General features: G+C 47.3%; 1 protein-coding gene and 1 long non-coding RNA gene across 10 annotated transcripts in view; one reads left to right on the top strand and one right to left on the bottom strand.

The window, feature by feature from the left end:
* Positions 1-16,985, top strand: part of OGDH (oxoglutarate dehydrogenase) — a 481,925-nt gene that overhangs the window by 405,629 nt on the left and 59,311 nt on the right. For 5 of the 9 annotated variants that reach the window (XM_054558872.1, XM_054558874.2, XM_054558871.2 and 2 more), the window contains exons 3-4: positions 12,936-13,127; positions 15,072-15,162. In XM_054558872.1, coding sequence (XP_054414847.1) covers positions 12,936-13,127; positions 15,072-15,162 — 283 coding nt within the window. 9 annotated transcript variants of the gene reach the window in all.
* LOC129060321 (uncharacterized) lies at positions 1,021-5,801 on the bottom strand. Its single transcript, XR_008526927.1, has 3 exons — positions 5,654-5,801; positions 1,972-2,106; positions 1,021-1,468 (listed from the first exon to the last, which is right to left on the bottom strand). It is a non-coding gene; the product is annotated as an uncharacterized LOC129060321 (long non-coding RNA).

Below are 16,985 nucleotides of genomic sequence, written 5' to 3'. Positions count from 1 at the left end.
CCTCAGCTTCCTGAGTAGCTGGGAGTACAGGTGCACACCACCATGCCTGGCTAATATTTTAAATTTTTTGTAGAGACAGGGTCTTGTTTTTTTGCCCAGGCTGGTCTCAAACTCCTGGCTTCAAGCCGTCCTCCTGCCTTGCCTCCTAAAGTGGTGGGATTACAGGCGTGAGCCACTGTGCCTGGTGGATGTTTTTTGTTGTTGTTATTGTTGTTTTGAGATGGACTCTCGCTCTGTCACCCAGGCTAGAGTGCAATGGCACGATCTCGGCTCACTGCAACCTCCGCCTCCCCGGGTTCAAGTGATTCACCTGCCTCAGTCTCCCAAGTAGCTGGGACCATAGGCGCATTGCCACCACGCCTGGCTAATTTTTTGTATTTTTAGTAGAGACGGGGTTTATGCATGTTAGCCAGGATGGTCTCAATCTCCTGACCTCATGATCCGCCTGGTGGATGTTTTTAATGATTATCCTTTTGTACTGTACTTTAAGAAAAAAAAAGTTTTGTTTAATCTCAGAAATTAAAGGGGAGAGAAATCAAAAATACCTTAATGGGGCCGGGCACAGTGGCTCACGCCTGTAATCCCAGCACTTTGAGAGGCTGAGGCGGGCAGATCACGAGGTCAGGAGATCGAGACCATCCTGGCTAACACGGTGAAACCCTGTCTCTACTAAAAATACAAAAAATTAGCTGGGCATGGTGGCACACCCCTGTAGTCCCAGCTACTCGGGAAGCTGAGGCAGGAGAATGGCGTGAACCTGGGAGGCGGAGCTTGTAGTGAGCGAAGATTGAGCCACTGCACTCCAGCCTGGGCAACAGAGCAAGACTCCGTGTCAAAAAAAAAAAAAACCTCAATGGGAAAGTAGACTCCAAGAGTGAAAAGGAGCAAATTGTTCCAGTGAGTTCCATTCTGTAGCACAGGTGGCCACAGGTGCTTGACTTTGAGGAAATGAAAGAGCCATGCTTTGTAAGTCAGAGGCAGCTTAGCTTCCCCGCAGTCTGAAGCTGGGTGGCGGTGAGAAATTACTAAAAGATTAGTGCCGGTTTTTTAGATGAAGTCATCATGTTATTAAAAATAGTCTGTTTAGTCTCTAGGTTACTGTTCTCTGGCTCCCCTCCCCATCCAAGACTCCCTTGGAGGGAGGTTTGAGGGCTTTGGGATTCTCATCTCTCTTCACATCCGTGACTGGATCGTGAGGTGAGGAGATAGCCTTTAGAACCCTCTCTTTGAGTGGTCAGTCACGTGGTATTCGGTCTGAAACCCTGTAGCAGATGCTTTGTGTAGCTGGGCTGCGGTTCCCCCAAATAGGGTTGCATAATTATTGAGGACAGATGAGGCCTCAACCAGACGACCACAGGTGACCCCAGACTGTGGGTCTTCCTCACGTCCCTTGAGAGTTGCAATTCTGAGAGCTGATAAAAACGTGCCATTGTGTGCAGATCTGGGTAGTTTGAAGCGTTCTCATTTCCTGAGGGATATCAGAAAGACTGTGTGAGAAAGTGGTCACAGTATCTTGGATGTCATCTTTTCATGCAGTAAAAAGTCTGGTTTCCATGAGTGTTTGTATAACAAACCACCTCAAAACTTGGCACCAGTGTAGCATGTCTCATGACTGTGGGTTGGCTAGGTTTCCCCACTCCTCCCACTGCCAGCTCCCTTGGAGCTGAGGCTCACACCAGGCTAGAAGCCATGAAGGCCTCTGATGTGTCTGGCAGTTTGTGCTGGCTGTTCACTGGGTCCTGCCATCCTCCAGTAGGCAGGAGCGATTCCTGCACAAAGTCCCAGAGTAGCTCCAGACAGGGAAAGGAAAGACTGTGGGGCCTTTGAGGCCTAGGTCCAGACCGTACACTGCTACTCCCCACCCCATTAACTTGGTTAGAGCAAGTCACAGACAACCCTTAGGGACATCCGTTTGGGGAGAGGAAAAGGCATGGCCACTGGACAGCCCTCCACATCCCTTTTCATAATGACCTGATAGAGCAGCCACCTTTAGTCTAGTGCAGAGTCCCAGCAAATATCATTCTGATATCAGTAGATTCCATAGGGCAGAGCTGAAGCAGCTGTTCTTTGCTAATCTTGGAAGTTGCTGATGTTTTATTTACACACCTGTACAGAGAGAAGACAATAGAGATTGTTTAGAAATATTCTGTCACCTATAATGACTAAGCATTGCTATAATGGAGCATGTGGTTTCCTTAATTGAAGAATACCTAAATAGAAGCCCATTCTTAACTGGACTCAGTATAAACAGTTTGTAGTGGCAGGTCACCAGGCCTGGATCACAGTGCCCTACCTTGTTTTTGCTTCATAGGCAGAATGGTGGTAGGTGGTACTCTGGCCTGGGCAAGGTCTGAGCAAGGCCTGCATTGATGGAGGGTCCAGAGTCCAGCTCTACCATCTGCACATTTTCTTTGGAGACTTGTGCTTATCCCAACAGCAGGAATCATTTGCTGAAGGCTCTGGAGGTGGGCATTCCATCCACAGGTCTCCCCAGTAGGGAGTACCCTGTTTGGACATTCAGGGTAGTCACACATATGGGTTTTAAATCTTGTTCTTAGGATATTTTCGGGAAAAGCTCTGGCCCACACGTTTAGGGCCATTTCCTGGGCAGCATTGGAAGGAGTGGTAGAGGTCATGCAGGCCTGCCCTGTCTTGTGTGCAGGAAAGGAATGAGTTGTTGGTCTAAACTGAGGCCAGGATGGGAGGCCGGGATGGGAGGCCTGCCCCTTACAGCAGCGCCAGCTGAACTCCAGGCTGGCTGGTCACATGGTGCTGGTCACATGTGATAAAAAGCTGACTTTTTATCAGCTTGGCTGGATTAGAATGAGCTGAAAGAAGAGCCATACGCCTGTGTTCCTTGGTTACATGGTGCCCTGTAGTTCATATTTATAGCAATTAAAAAGCATTGTCAGTGTCAGAACTTAGTAAGTGAGGTTGTGTGGATAGTGCTGGGCCTCATCAACTTATCAGCTGTGTGACGGCCTTTGAGCCTGGGTGTGGCTCCATGCAGCAAGGAGACCGGAGCCTGCCCCACCCACGCCCCAGATTATTTAGACAAGGTGGCAGTAATGTGGTGACCAAGGGTAGCTACGTGGGTGGGCTGGGCTTGTTCTGTGGCTGAGGTGGAGTAGGGAGGGCAGCTGGAGTGGCGTCTGTAGGGGCTATGGATAGGTAAGAGGAAGTGGTCTTGTCAGTCCAGAGCCACCCGTAGTCATAGAGCTTGGGCTAAGTTGTAACACTTTCCTCATGTTCCTCATCAACTTCTTGAACAAATGCAAGTATATGTGCAAGGACTTTATAAATTTTTTTTGTTTTCGAGATGGAGTCTCGCTCTGTCTCCAGGCTGGAGTGCAGTGGCACGATCTTGGCCCACTGTAACCTCCGACTCCCTGATTCAAGCTATTCTCCTGCCTCAGCCTCCCGAGTAACAGGGATTACAGGCACGCGCCACCACGCCCAGCTAATTTTTGTATTTTTAGTAGAGATGGGGTTTCACCACGTTGGCCAGGATGGTCTCAATCTCCTGACCTTGTGATCCGCCCGCCTCAGCCTCCCAGAGTGCTGGGATTACAGGCGTGAGCCACTACACCTGGCCAGACTTTATAAATTTTAAAAAGCTGCAAATGCAGGGCCATCGTCTTAAATAGCCTGTGTTTGAGACTTTTACAGACAAGAAAACAAGCCAGAGAGCTGAAGCAACTTCCCGAATTCTCATGCAGTTCATGGGAGGCAGACCTAGGACCTGGGGACCCAGGAGGCGGCCACAGTCAGTCCTGCTGGTCTGTGAGTGGGCACTGGGGGGCTGTAGAGCACCATCCTGCATGACGATGGGTGTCAGCTACTGCTAGGGGAAGGGATGTCGGATGGTATATTTGCCACCCTCAGAAATAGGAAGCCTTACCTATTGGAAACCTCACAACCAAGGACTGGCAGGGAGCTTGGCCCTCAAGACTCCCGACTGCTGACTCAGGAAGGGCAGAGTCTGCTGCCTGTAGCTGCTGATATGTGGGAACAGACAAGTGCTCCTTGGTTAGGAGTGGCACCTGCTAAGGTCAGCGCCTTTGCTGCAGTGAGGGGCAGCCCTGGACTCAGACTCTCCCAGGATGGAACCCCATACCTCTCAGGCTGTTCCCCCAGAAAGGAGGCTGAATACCATCTGAATTTAATTCAGTAAAGGTTAGGTGAGCAGCTGCCACATGCAGAGAGCACTGAGGTGTTTCCAGCCTTTCAAGAGCTTCCTTTGAAGAAAGAGCACTGGTTACTGTGAGGAAAGTGCATTGTGGTTGCATAGAATTCTGAGTTTGTGGGAGCCTGGGGAGCAGTGACTTTTGACTTGGAAAACAGAGCTGCTTTTATTACAGCTAAGTGCTTTCAGCTACCTAAAATTAAATAGGAGGTCTGGTTTCATTTCATCCAGAATGTAAAAATTATTTACCGCTGAAATCTATCATGTTTAAGTCATCTCAGCAACAAGTTGATGATCTTAAACCCACTCATGGGAAGTTGGCGGTGAGTGGGGTTGGGGGGCACACAAGCTGCCTGCCTGCGAACCACCCCTCCCTCTGATACCATTTGGTGGCAAAAGTCAGCCACTACCCTGGTCAGGTGCTTGTTCCTCTTGGGAGTGGTTAGTGGTTTTCTCCTTAATCTCCCATATTCTTTTTCACTCACCTGCAGCCTGGTCCCAGCTCACCTGCCCAGCCTGGTTTCTTAACTATCTGTACACCCTGCATGTGGCAGTACCATGAGTCTCAGCACATGGTGGACGGGCATTGGTCAGGTGCTTCCGTTGTCTGTTCTATTTGGCCAAATGTCTTCTCTCTCCTCCTCAGGCTCTGCAGGCCTTACCCTGCCTTTAGGGCTCAGACCGTGGGCCCCTCCTCAGAGCAGCCTTGCTTTCCTCTCCCATCCCACTTGTCTTACTCTTCGTTTCTCAGCACTTGGATCCATTCTGTGAATTTACACATTTACTGGTTTTTCTTATTGTTGAGAGTAAGAAGCTCATTTTCGTCATCTTCCTGTTCACAAACCTTACAGTATGCCACATATAGTTAATAGATATTTGTGAATTGAATGAGAATTATTGGATTTTTAGAAATAATGGTATTCATTGGCTCAGCATGGTGCCTCACACCTGTAATCCCAGCCCTTTTGGGAGGCTGAGGTGGGTGGATCACCTGAGGTCAGGAGTTTAAGACCAGCCTGGCCACCATGGTGAAATCCCGTCTCTACTAAAAATACAAAAATTAACGAGACACGATGGCAGTGCCTGTAATCCCAGCTACTGGGGAGGCTGAGGCAGGAGAATCACTTGAAACCGGGATGGGGGTTGAGGGGTGGTTGCAGTGAGCCAAGATCACACCATTGCACTCCAGCCTGGGCGATAGAGCCAGACTCTGTCTCAAAAAAAAATGGTATTCATTTTTTGACATGGTACATCCTGCACACATCTGACACTCTTAGGAAAATATTTATGTGTGGTAAGAACTTCATCAGAATCCCATAGCCCCTTGCAGGGCTCAGAAGTTGGCCTTCCAGGAGTGAGTGCTTTCCCACACCCCTCCCCTGACCCAGGAACCCTCACTCCTTCTGGCTCAACTTTTCTGGCAGCTTCCTGCCCCCTTGAATGTCATTTACAACCTTGCCTACTTACCTTAACATTTTAACCTTTTTCCCCTTATCAGTGACATTGTCATTGGTGGTCAGAGAATTAACTGTGTGTAACTGTATATTTGAGGCAAGGCAAGGGGACAGATATTTTCCTTACGTTATTAGTTGTGCAACAGAAGCCAATTAAGAGATTGGAGAGGTGAATAACACTAGTGATGGGTTGCAACTTGGGTGTGGAGCTGGGCACACCCACGTACGTCATTGTGACTCAGAAGTCCATGTCACCGCCCTGAGCCAAGTACTAAAGTAAGGCCCAAATACCACACTTACTTCATAAAGAAACCAAAGTCTGACTGCCTCCATTTCTCATGAGTGAAAAACTATTTCTATTATAGGAAACTTTTGTCTTCAGTGTGTTTGATGGTAGCATGCGATTAGATTGTGTATTCTTAAGTCTGATTTTCCCCATTACTGTGCTTTCTCCTTTTCACTTCTGCTTTGTCACTTGGAATGTTTCTAGAAGTAGAAGTCACTGCCCCTGCCTACATCAGACTGCAGTTCCGGGACATCCAGGCAACAGCAAGGGATAATTAGGAATAAATTTGGCTGGAAGAAAGGGAAAATGCAGCTTAGGCAGCTTAAACCAACAGGCTTATTTTTCTCACTCAGTAAGAGAGCTGAGGTTGCCTGACTCAGCTCAGGTTCTCAGTGAGCCATCAGCCACCAGGTGCCACCTTTCAGTGAGTGGGCTTCTATCCCTTCCAGGTGTCTCTTCATGCTCCATGGGAATTAGATGGGACGTGCTTTGACTCTGTCTTCCAGAAGCTTTCTCTTCGTTTCGAAGGGGCTTCTGTTTGCGCTGGGTGGTCAATGACTCAGCCTAGTCTTGATTTATCCCCCAGGATGGGGACAGACAGCAGGGGAGAGATCTCAGGTTGAGATGAGTGTACAGTAAGGGCTGGGAGTATCAGAAGGGGAAACCCTCTCCCAGATAGTGACAAAGCTAAGTGACCATGTGAAGGGAGAGGACAAACATCCCATGGAAAGAAGGGTAGCTGCCAGGCCTGTGGGAAGGAAGGAGCATGGTGCTTGGGGCGTGGGAGCAAGTGGACAGGGAGGGCTCTGCAGGTCCCCTGGAACCTAAAGCCAGGGGTTATGGAAGGCAGATCCAGATTCAGGTGTTCGGAGGATGAGGCAGGGGTGGGTAGTTTAAGGAGCTGGAGAAGAGGTATCTCCTTGGGGAGTGGAAGATGTTAGAGAGATACAGGGTTGCAGGACAACAGGGAGGTGGAAAGAGAGTGGGGGATGGACTGTGGCATCTGGGCCCCACCAGGAAGGAAGTGGCCCCATTGGTAACTCATACAGGGAGGGGTGGGGCCAGTGGGTGGCTGGAAGCTCTGGTACTTGGGCAGGTCTGGCTTCCTGCTGCCACCTCTGTTGGGAGGTGAAGCCTGCAGGCCAAATAATGACCTTCATTTTCAAAGCCTTTTTGAATAAATAAACTTTTTTGAGGTTTAACTTACATACATTAAAATTCACTTGTTTTAAGTGTTTAGTGCAGTAGGTTTTGCCAAATGTGTGCAGTCACTACACTCGATACAAAACATTCTATCACTCAATTCAAAAACCTTTTAGTATACCTCCAGGTCTTGGTGCAAAGAGGGCTTGCTGTTGTTGGGTGTGCAGGCTCGCCCAGTCCTGGAGACAAAATGGGCTCTTTGTCTGAAGGTGGGGCAGGGTGCTCCCCCAGTGGTGTGGGAACTGAGCCCACTGGAGAGTGAAGTGGGATGCTTGGTGTAAGATGAATAAGGGAAAGACTGCAGAAGTTGCATTCCCAGCATTTTCCTTCCCGGGGATTCCCAGCAGCTCAGCAGTACCGGTATGAACCAGTTTTTTTCTGACCGCCTCCAGCATGAGCTGAATTTCCGTCTGTGCAGTTGTCCTCAGCCAATTGAAAATCACCTGGAGTTGTATTCCAAGCACAAAAGAAGGTCAGAGAGAGGAGGCCCGATGATCATGATCGCCCTGTCTCCAGGGCCTAGGCTGGAAGGAGTCCTGCAGCCTTTGTGTGCTAAGGACCAGAGAGCTGACCTTGACCTTGACCTTGTGACCCCAGGCATCAGTGGGTGGAAATTCCTTTCATTTTATTGTTGAGCCCAGAAGCTCCCAGCTCTCTTTGGCAAGGTTAAGCTAGGGTAAGAGGCACTGTTACTAGAGTGACCAGAGTTCTTTAAGCATTGCTCTGCTATTACTCAGTTAACCTTATTAATACCCTGCCTGGTGACTGCTGTGTGTAAATTCTGCCTGGGCCCACATCTCTCCAGTGGGAATATGATTGACATTCCAGGTGCTCCAAGTAAGTTAAAAAAGCCCACAGAGAGCCTCAGTAAAAGTTAGCTATACCTATCCCTGCTGCTATTAGTGGTTTTTTTGTTTGTTTGTTTGTTTTTTTTACTGTTTTAATTGTTATTCAAAGCTAATTTTATTGAAAAGAAGTAAACTTGTGATTTTGCTATGATTTTTGGCTCTGGATCCAAAAGTGGATGTTGTCCCCTAGGATAAAGGAGGCTGTCTGTACAGCTGGAGAGACTCTTGATCTAAGGTCTTGTTCTTGGGTGACTTTGCCCTGTGTTTCTGGACACTTAATGGGTTTTACGAAGTAGAAGAAAATATGTTTTAGGGGTTTAATAAAGTTTGGGTTGTGCTGTTCTCCAGTACTTACTGGGTTTGAGGGTCATGCCCTATCCATGAACCTGTTGTGGCCCCAGGGAACTAAGTGTCTACAGCTAGACTTGGGGTGCGGGTCACATGGTGTGAGGGTAGACATTCTAGCACTGGAGCAAGTTTGGGGTAAATAAAAATTTTGATTAGGTTTTTTGTGGGGTTTTTTTTTTTTCTGTTTGAGATGGAGTCTCGCTCTGTTGCCAAGCTGGAGTGCAATGGCATGATCTCGGCTCACTGCAACCTCCGACTCCCTGGTTCAAGCGATTGTCCTGCCTCAGCCTCCTGAGTAGCTGGGATTATAGACACGCACCACCATGCCCAGCTAATTTTTGTTTTTTGTTTTTTTTTTTTTAGTAGAGACAGGGTTTCACCATGTTAGCCAGGATGGTCTCGATCTCCTAACCTCGTGATCCGCCCGCCTCAGCCTCCCAAAGTGCTGGGATTACAAGCTTGAGCCACCAAGCCCAGCCTTTTTCTTTTTTTTTTTTTTTTTTGGAAACAGGGTCTCACTCTGTCGCCCAGGCTGGAATACAATGGCGCGATCTCAGCTCACTGCAACCTCTGCCTCCCAGGTTCAAGCGATTCTCATGCCCCAGCCTCCCAAGTAGGTGGGACTACAGGCCTGCACCACCACACCTAGCTAATTTTTGTATTTTTAGTAGAGACGGGGTTTCACCATGTTGGCCAGGCTGGTCTCAAACTCCTGACCTCAGGTGACCCATCCACCTTGGCCTCCCAAAGTGCTGGGATTACAGGCATGAGCCACTGCGCCCGGCCTCATTAGGTTTTACGTGACAGTGGTAACTTGCTGTTGGTTCTTGCTGTGCAGGGGTGGGATACAGCCAGACTGACTCCTGCTCAGTTTCCTGCTGTATTCAAGGGGTTTCTCCTTTTAGGTCAGGTCCTTAGTTATTGGAGGCCTGGGTAGAGGCCAAGAAGTGCAGTCATTGGTCATCCCTGCTTTCACAGTGAAGATGGATGTCCAGTGCATGTGGTCCCCAGTCATCTCTGCTTCTAGAATGTAGGGAGCTCTCAGTCCTGCTGGAAAAGCTCCATGAAGTCAGAAGTACCTGAGGGTGTCCAGTGTATTTGTGCATAGCCACCTTTTAGATCCCTGTGTCCTTGACAGAACCAGTCATGGACTGAGTGGGAGGCAGCCTTTACTTTGCCTAGGGAGTTGATGCTGAGACATCCTCTGTTTTCTCTCCTAAGAGTAAGTCAGTTTTTTTCTCTGGTGGAAATACTGCCTTTTCTCATGTTAGAGGAGAACACTGAGTTTTCATGAGAACCGATTTAATGGAGGAAGATGAGAATCTCTTTGGAGATTCCAAACCCTGGGTTTCTTTAGCAAACATTTTGATAGCATCTGTTGAAAAGGAAAGTTTAGGCCCAGCATGGTGGCTCATGCCTATAATCCTAGCACTTTGGGAGGCTGAGACGGGCAGATCACTTGAGCTCAGAAGTTCAAGAACAACCTGGGCAACATGGTGAAACCTCATCTCCACAAAAAAATATTTAATAAAAAAATTAGCCATGCGTGGTGGTGCATGCCTGTGGTCCCAGCTACTCAGGAGGCTGAAGCAGGAGAATCACTTGAGCCCCGGAGGTGGGGGTTACATTGAGCCAAGATCGTGCCAGTCTACTCCAGCCTGGGCAGCAGAGCCAGACCCTGTCTCAAAAAATAAAAAAGAAAGAAAGAAAAGGAAAGTTTGCAGCCTTTTTTCATGTTCCTGATTGTTGGGTTACATTTGTATAAGATGCTTCTGTAATAGGTTTTGTGGGAGGTGCCAGAAGAGAACCCCAAATCTGTCTTCTACATCAGCCAATACACCAGAAATTAACCAGAAAGGTAAAAACCGTAAAACCTCAAATAGTTTGATTTGTAAAAACATTTTAAAGGCCAGGTGCAGTGGCTTACGCATGTAATCCCAGCACTTTGGGAGGCCGAGGCGGGTGGATCACGAGGTCAGGAGTTTGAGACCAGCCTGGCCAACACAGTGAAACCCTGTCTCTACTAAAAATACAAAAATTAGCTGGGTGTGGTGGCGAGCACCTGTAATCCCAGCTACTCGGGAGGCTGAGGCAGGAGAATCGCTTGAACCCAGGAGGCAGAGGTTGCAAAGAGCCAAGATTGCACCACTGCACTCCAGCCTGGGCAACAGAGCTAGATTCTGTCTCAAAAAAAAAAAAAAGAAAGAAAGAAATTTAAATATAATTCACATAACATAAATGTAATTATTTGGCCTGGTCCTGGTGACTCACAACTGGATTCCCATCACTTTGGGAGATTGAGGCTGGAGTTTGAGACCAGTTTGGGCAACAGAGCAAGACCCTGTTTCTTTAAAAAAAAAAAAAAAAAAAAAAGTCATTTTTAAGTGTACCATTCAGTGGAGTTTTGTTTTTAACAGATGGGATCTTGCTGTATTGCCCAGGCCAGCCTTGAATTCCTAGGCTTAAGTGATCCTCCTGCCTCTGCTTTCCAAGTGGCTGGGACTACAGGCACATGCTACTACACCCAGCTATGGTGGTTTTTAGTATATTCACAATACTGTGCAGTCACATCTCTGGTGGTTGTTTTCTTTAAATTATTTTTTCTGAATACCAAAAAATACATGCTTATTACAGAATGTTTTAAATATTCTACAAAAAAGAAAAAGGGAAGGAAAAAAAAAGTATTCCACAAAACTCCCCTCAAAAACAGATTTCACTGAGAGACCAGACTCCCCTGCATGAGGCAGATGGTCCAGGCCTGTGCATTATCATTGTGTCTTTTCTAGTTTGTGTCTAGCAGCAGTATATAGCAGTGCTCTTGGTAGTGGGACCATCTGAGTGACGTACATCTATGCCCTAGCCAGCATTATAAAAGAACCTGTCTGAAAAAAACAGAAAACCTTAAGGACCAGCATACTGGATTCTGTAGCCATCTCTACCTTCTGGTCTCCAGACTGAGACAGACCCATTTGATAGCCACCCATGTCCCAGACAAGGAGCACATCTGGGTGGCATCTTTTTAGAAGGAGAATGCAAAGATCTCATAAAGTTTTGTCTTGCCTCTCCAAGTTTTTCAAGACAGTCTTATCAGAGTTTATTGATGGAAGAATTTTAGAGGCTGGAAAATGTATTGCAGAAAAGAAAAACAATGTTTCTATTTTTTTTTTTTAAACTGTTGTTTTGCCAGGTGCGGTGGCTCACACCTGTAATCCCAACACTTTGGGAAGCCAAGGCGAGTGGATCACTTGAGGTCAAGAGTTTGAGACCAGCCTAGCCAACATGATAAAACCCCATCTCTACTAAAAATACAAAAATTACAAGCCTGGTGGCGTGCGCCTGTAATCCCAGCTGCTCAGGAGGCTGAGGCAGGAGAATCCCTTGAACCTGGGAGGTGGAGGTTGCAGTGAGCCAAGATCATGCCACCACACTGCCTGGGCAACAGAGCGAGACTTCACCTCAAAAAAATTAAAATAAAATAAATAAACTGATGTTTAATTGTGCTTTTCTTTTCTTTTTACAATGAACTTTTGTGAAGTCTTAATATGTCTGATCTCTTAAATATTTTAAAAACTTGCATCTTTGTATGAGATGAATAAACCATTACAGTTCACAGTATCTGCAAATTGTAAATCAAATAATTCAGACATGAAATAGCCAAAAATAGTAGGAATATAAGTAAATTCGTTTATAGTTTTTCTAAGGAAATTCAAACTGATACTAATACCTGACTTTGTGAAGTACTTGTGAAGTATTAGACTGTGTGCTAATGCCTTTAACTAGGGTAGTCTTTACAGCATACCTATGAAGAATGTGTATATTTCTCTCCTCATAGATGAGAAAACAGCACAGAAAGGTAACTCACTAAGAGCCTACCTCTTGAATTTGAATTTTGATCCCTGACACAGAGATCAGATTTGAATTTCCATCTCTGACCCCACACCTTGAGCTCTTAGCTCCAGAGTTTCTCCTGAGGTAGCAATGAGATTATTTCTGTATGGGGTTAGTGCTGCCTCTTACAAAGGATCAGGTTCCACTTTGTTCCCAGGGAAGTGAAAGGACGTGAGCAACGTGACCCTGGGCTCTTCACAGGCTGTGCTGAGCCCCTGGGCCTTGAGGGAGGTGTTTGATGGGGTGTGAGCATCTGGCATCCCACAGAAAAACTGGTAGAGTTTGCAGACCTATAGACAGAAGGTCAAGAGATCACCTCCCAGGTGCTGGGGCCTGGGGAGAAGGCTGAGACAGTAAGTGTCTCTGTTGACCTACATCCTGAGTCTGTCCCCAGGCCTAGTGTATAGGAGCTGAGGAGAGCTGTTGGCACTGGGCCTTTGGGTTATGTGTGTTGATGGAAGGCGGCCACAGGGCATCTGTGTTATAGCTGTGGGGGTCAGAAAGTGCATCCCGAAGACAAAAGTTGTGGAAAGCAGGGAGCCTGAACGCTGAGAGAAACCCACCGTTTGGGAACAGACAGAGACCCCACTGTCCAGGAGGAAGCAGGCTCAGCCAGCCTATGGTAGACTTGCCTTGCCTGCAGAGAGCAGTTCTCTGTGGCCACAGATGCATCCTGGACTTAGGGGAGCAGTGAGGTAACCCTGTACCTTCTTTGTCTTTAGTCATGGGACATTTTTTTTCGCAACACGAATGCCGGAGCCCCACCGGGCACTGCCTACCAGAGTCCCCTTCCCCTGAGCCGAGGCTCCCTGGCTGCTGTGGCCCATGCACAGTCCCTGGTGGAAGCACAGCCCAACGTGGACAAGCTCGTGGAGGACCACCTGGCAGTGCAGTCGCTCATCAGGGCATATCAGGTAAGGCGGGCGCTTTACCTGCACACGGGAAAGGGTGCGGTGTTCCTTAGGTCTTGCCTCATGGGCCCTATTGGCCTTTCTGAGTGTATGTTGTCACTTTACTTATACCTCCTCAAATACTAGGTGCTTTCTCCCTGCTTTGGGAGGCTAAAAAACAAATACACAAGAAAAGGAACCAGGCTAGCCCTATTTGAGCAAATCTCCAGGCACCAATAATGCCTGCCTTATAAAAGGGCTCGTTATTTCTTTTCCTTACTTGGCAAGAAATATTTGTGGGCAAGGAAAACAAGTCAGTACCCGGGCATCAAGGAGAAGTGCTGCCCATCTGCCAGTGAGCAGTGGCTGGGAGGGGTGGTGCTTTTGGGTGGTTGATGCCCCCTTCTCAGTTGCTAACAACTGAATACTATAAGAGAAGAAAACCTATAGAGTTTGGGGATATGGAAGCAGGGAGAGGCAGCTGAGGGTACAGCTGAGCCTACAGAGAGTGATGAGGGGCAGGGGAACTCTCCGAAAGTATTGCAGTTAGTGGCCAGTCTCATTAGGCAAGTGTTGAGCAGGACAAGGTTTTTCCCCCCTGTCCTTTCCCAGAGCACAATAACCAAAGTTTTTCTAGGATGTCCACCTGATACATGGGGAGAGCCTACAGTTCAGATCTTAAGACTTCATCTGTGATAGTTCTAAGGACAACAGGTAGAGACAAGTGAGCCTGGTGCTTCCCTTCTGGAAGCTCCCATGGGCATCCAGGACCCTGCCACCTGTTCTTGTGTAACTGCTTTGGTGGCAACAAGGGGACTCATGTCCCTGGGATGTCTTTTCTCTCATGCTTTGGTTTCTGGTGGCATGGGCCATTTCCTGTGCCAGCAGGGCAGTAATGCAGGTGTTGTAATGGGGCAACATAGGGGAGGTCCTGGGTCTCTGGCCCTTCATGCCATGGCCTGGCAAATAAGGCTGTCTCCCTGGGGCAAGTGTATTCTGCCTTAGAAAAGAGATGCATGGAGTTTTGTAAATGCCGTATGCTTTAAAGTGCTATCCATGTGGATATTCGCATAAGGAGGAGGCCCAGTGGTGTTTCTTTATCACTGCCTGCACGCAGTTGGCCTCAGTAACAACTTCAGCCTGATCTTGCAGTGACTTACCAGCAGCTGCTCCCTTCTCAAATTGCTAGCAAGAAATTGTGAAAGAATCTTAAATTGGAAGGGATTTTCTTTCTCCTTTTGGTTTTTAAATAGTTCAAATCAGATGCTTTAAGTCTGTCGTGTAACAGGGTTTTTTTGTTCTGACTACTGTGTGCTGACCTACTCATCAGCAGCAGGACCAGAGCCCTCACTCCTCGCAGGGATATATAATAAAGGCAAACCTTCTCTTAGTAAGATGACCTCTTATCTGCACTCCTCCCCAATTAAGGCCAACACTTAAGCCTTCATTTTCCTACTTAGAAAAATTTTTCTTTAAATTTGATTTATTTTAAATTGAGATGGGATCTCACTGTGTTGCCCAGGTTGGCCTCAAACTCCTAGGCTCAAGAGAGCCTCCTACCTCAGCCTCCCAAGTAGCTGGAACTACAGGCATGTGCCACTGTACCCAGCACCTTAGGGAAATGTTTATGTTCTGAGCTGAGGCAGGCTTCACATTGGAGTAAGAATTGCCCAGCATATCTCATTTCTGTTTATCCATGGAAACTGTATAAAGATCCCAAGAAACAGATCCTTTCAGACTCCCAAGTTTATCATAACCTGAGTTTATCTCTTTTTTATAAAAGTACATTTATGCACAATAGTGCTTTTAAAATAAGTTATTCCAAGACTTTTAAAAACTAATTTTGTCGTATGGGTTTATTGGTGCTGTGTTCCTCTTTGGAAAAGGTTTGCATAACCTATGACTCTTTTAACCCTCCCCACAGCTCACTGGATCTGCTTAATGACTTGCTTGTGTTATTGCTTCCAGGTCAGGGGTCACCACATTGCAAAACTTGATCCTCTCGGAATTAGTTGTGTAAATTTTGATGATGCTCCAGTAACTGTTTCTTCAAACGTGGGTGAGAATTAAGCTGTAAATGCTAATTTTAATGTAATTTTACTTTTTTTTTACCCCTTCCCTCTTTTTTTTTCTTCTGTCCTTTTGTGTGTGTCCTTCCCTCTCATCGTTGCCCACTCATAGATACGAGGGCACCATGTAGCACAGCTGGACCCCCTGGGGATTTTGGATGCTGATCTGGACTCCTCCGTGCCCGCTGACATTATCTCATCCACAGACAAACTTGGTGAGGGTCTGAGAGCAGTCAGCTGCGTTGCTTGAGCTCCTCTCGCTGTGCCACTACCTGTGGTAGCCAGGATGTCCAGGCAGGAGGGAAAGGCTCTTAAGTTTCCTTTCATTCTGATCACTTGAAATTTATCGGTATTGCAGCCTTAGTGTGTTTTGGGCAAGTTATTTTTATCTTAGTTTTTCAGCCAGATTGTTTAAGTCTCAAAATTTGAAAATAAAATTTTGGACAGAAAGGTTTGTGGCACAGGGAAAAAGCTTGTCCACCTGGGGCAGGTGGATCAGAAGCACTTCAGAGTATAGCTCATTTGGCTTCAGGTTTTCAAATGTCAGTGCAGCACTGCCTTCAGTGAGGCACATACATGAGGCCTTGCTCAGGAACTGCTGACACAGCCATCCTTTTCTGAAGCCCAGTGTGGCCTGCCCTTGACTGGAGGCCATGTCCCTTAGGGGACGAATTCTAGAGCAAGTTGTGCAGTTTGGGTCTCCTGATTTGTAATTGCTGGTGATCACACTGAGGAAACTTTGGAAGGCATTCCCACAGCGTCAGGAGGACAGGGCCTTTGGGAGGTGCATGTGTGGAGCACACTGGGGTTCTGTCACGGTTGCCAGAAGATAGTCCCACCTATACCCTCTCCTCCTCATGAAGTGAGGTGGATGTTGTGGCTGGGCTCTCACCTGCAGTTGCTTTGCAGAGTTAGTCTGCTTTACGTCACTGTGCTGCTAACCTGTACTAAAGAAATGATGATGTGACTAATTTTTAAATGGCCAGGGTGTTCACAATAGGCACTGTGCATGCTGATGAAATTGATGATCACTTACCTGCCTAATACTGCTCTTGGGATGGGTACGAAATTAGCCTCCTCACAGCCACTTTTGGGGAATGGTACAGACAGTCTCTAAGGCTCTGCAGTGCCCAGATATCTTTATAGGCATTACTAAGTTATGTCTAGGGTATGAGGCATTAATCATCAAACATCATTGACTTTGGAATTGGCATTGATGGTTTGTAATTGTTTTTTTTATACCAGCCCTTTAGCGGATTTAGGAAGGGAGTTTAGAGAAATCCTCTTGAATTTTATTGATTAAGGCCAGTTCAGATGGTAGACTGGGCATGAGTTGAACCCTGTTTTTTCATTCCGTGGTGACAACTTTGTGCTCCCAAGAAGAGGGCCTCTCTTTGCAGTGTCCCAGGAGGTCTTGGAGCCTCTTCCCTACTGCTCACCCCTTAGTATAGCGATCCTCCCTGCTGGCACCCCCAGTCCCATCACAGCCTGTCTGCCCTGTGCCTCTCCAGCCCCCAGAGACTTCTAGACCTGTGAGATCCTCTTCAGGTGCTCAGAGCAGGCCAAACTCCCCAGCTGGTAGACTTGCTGCTCCCTGATGAAGAGCACAGGGACTTGCATCTGGAAGCCACCTCTTCAGAGGAAAACCTCCCTCTGCATTTAGGCAGGGTAGGGGAGCTGTGGAATGCTCATTTTCTTTTTTTTTTTTTTTTGAGACGGGGTCTTGCTCTGTCACCCAGGCTGGAGTACAGCGGCATAATCTCGGCTCACTGCAACCTCTGCCTCCCAGGTTCAAGCAGTTCTCCTGCCTCAG

This window comes from Pongo abelii, chromosome 6 (genome assembly GCF_028885655.2).
Source record: "Pongo abelii isolate AG06213 chromosome 6, NHGRI_mPonAbe1-v2.0_pri, whole genome shotgun sequence".
In the NCBI taxonomy this organism is placed as follows: domain Eukaryota; kingdom Metazoa; phylum Chordata; class Mammalia; order Primates; family Hominidae; genus Pongo; species Pongo abelii.
This window is presented reverse-complemented; position numbering and strand designations above follow the sequence as displayed.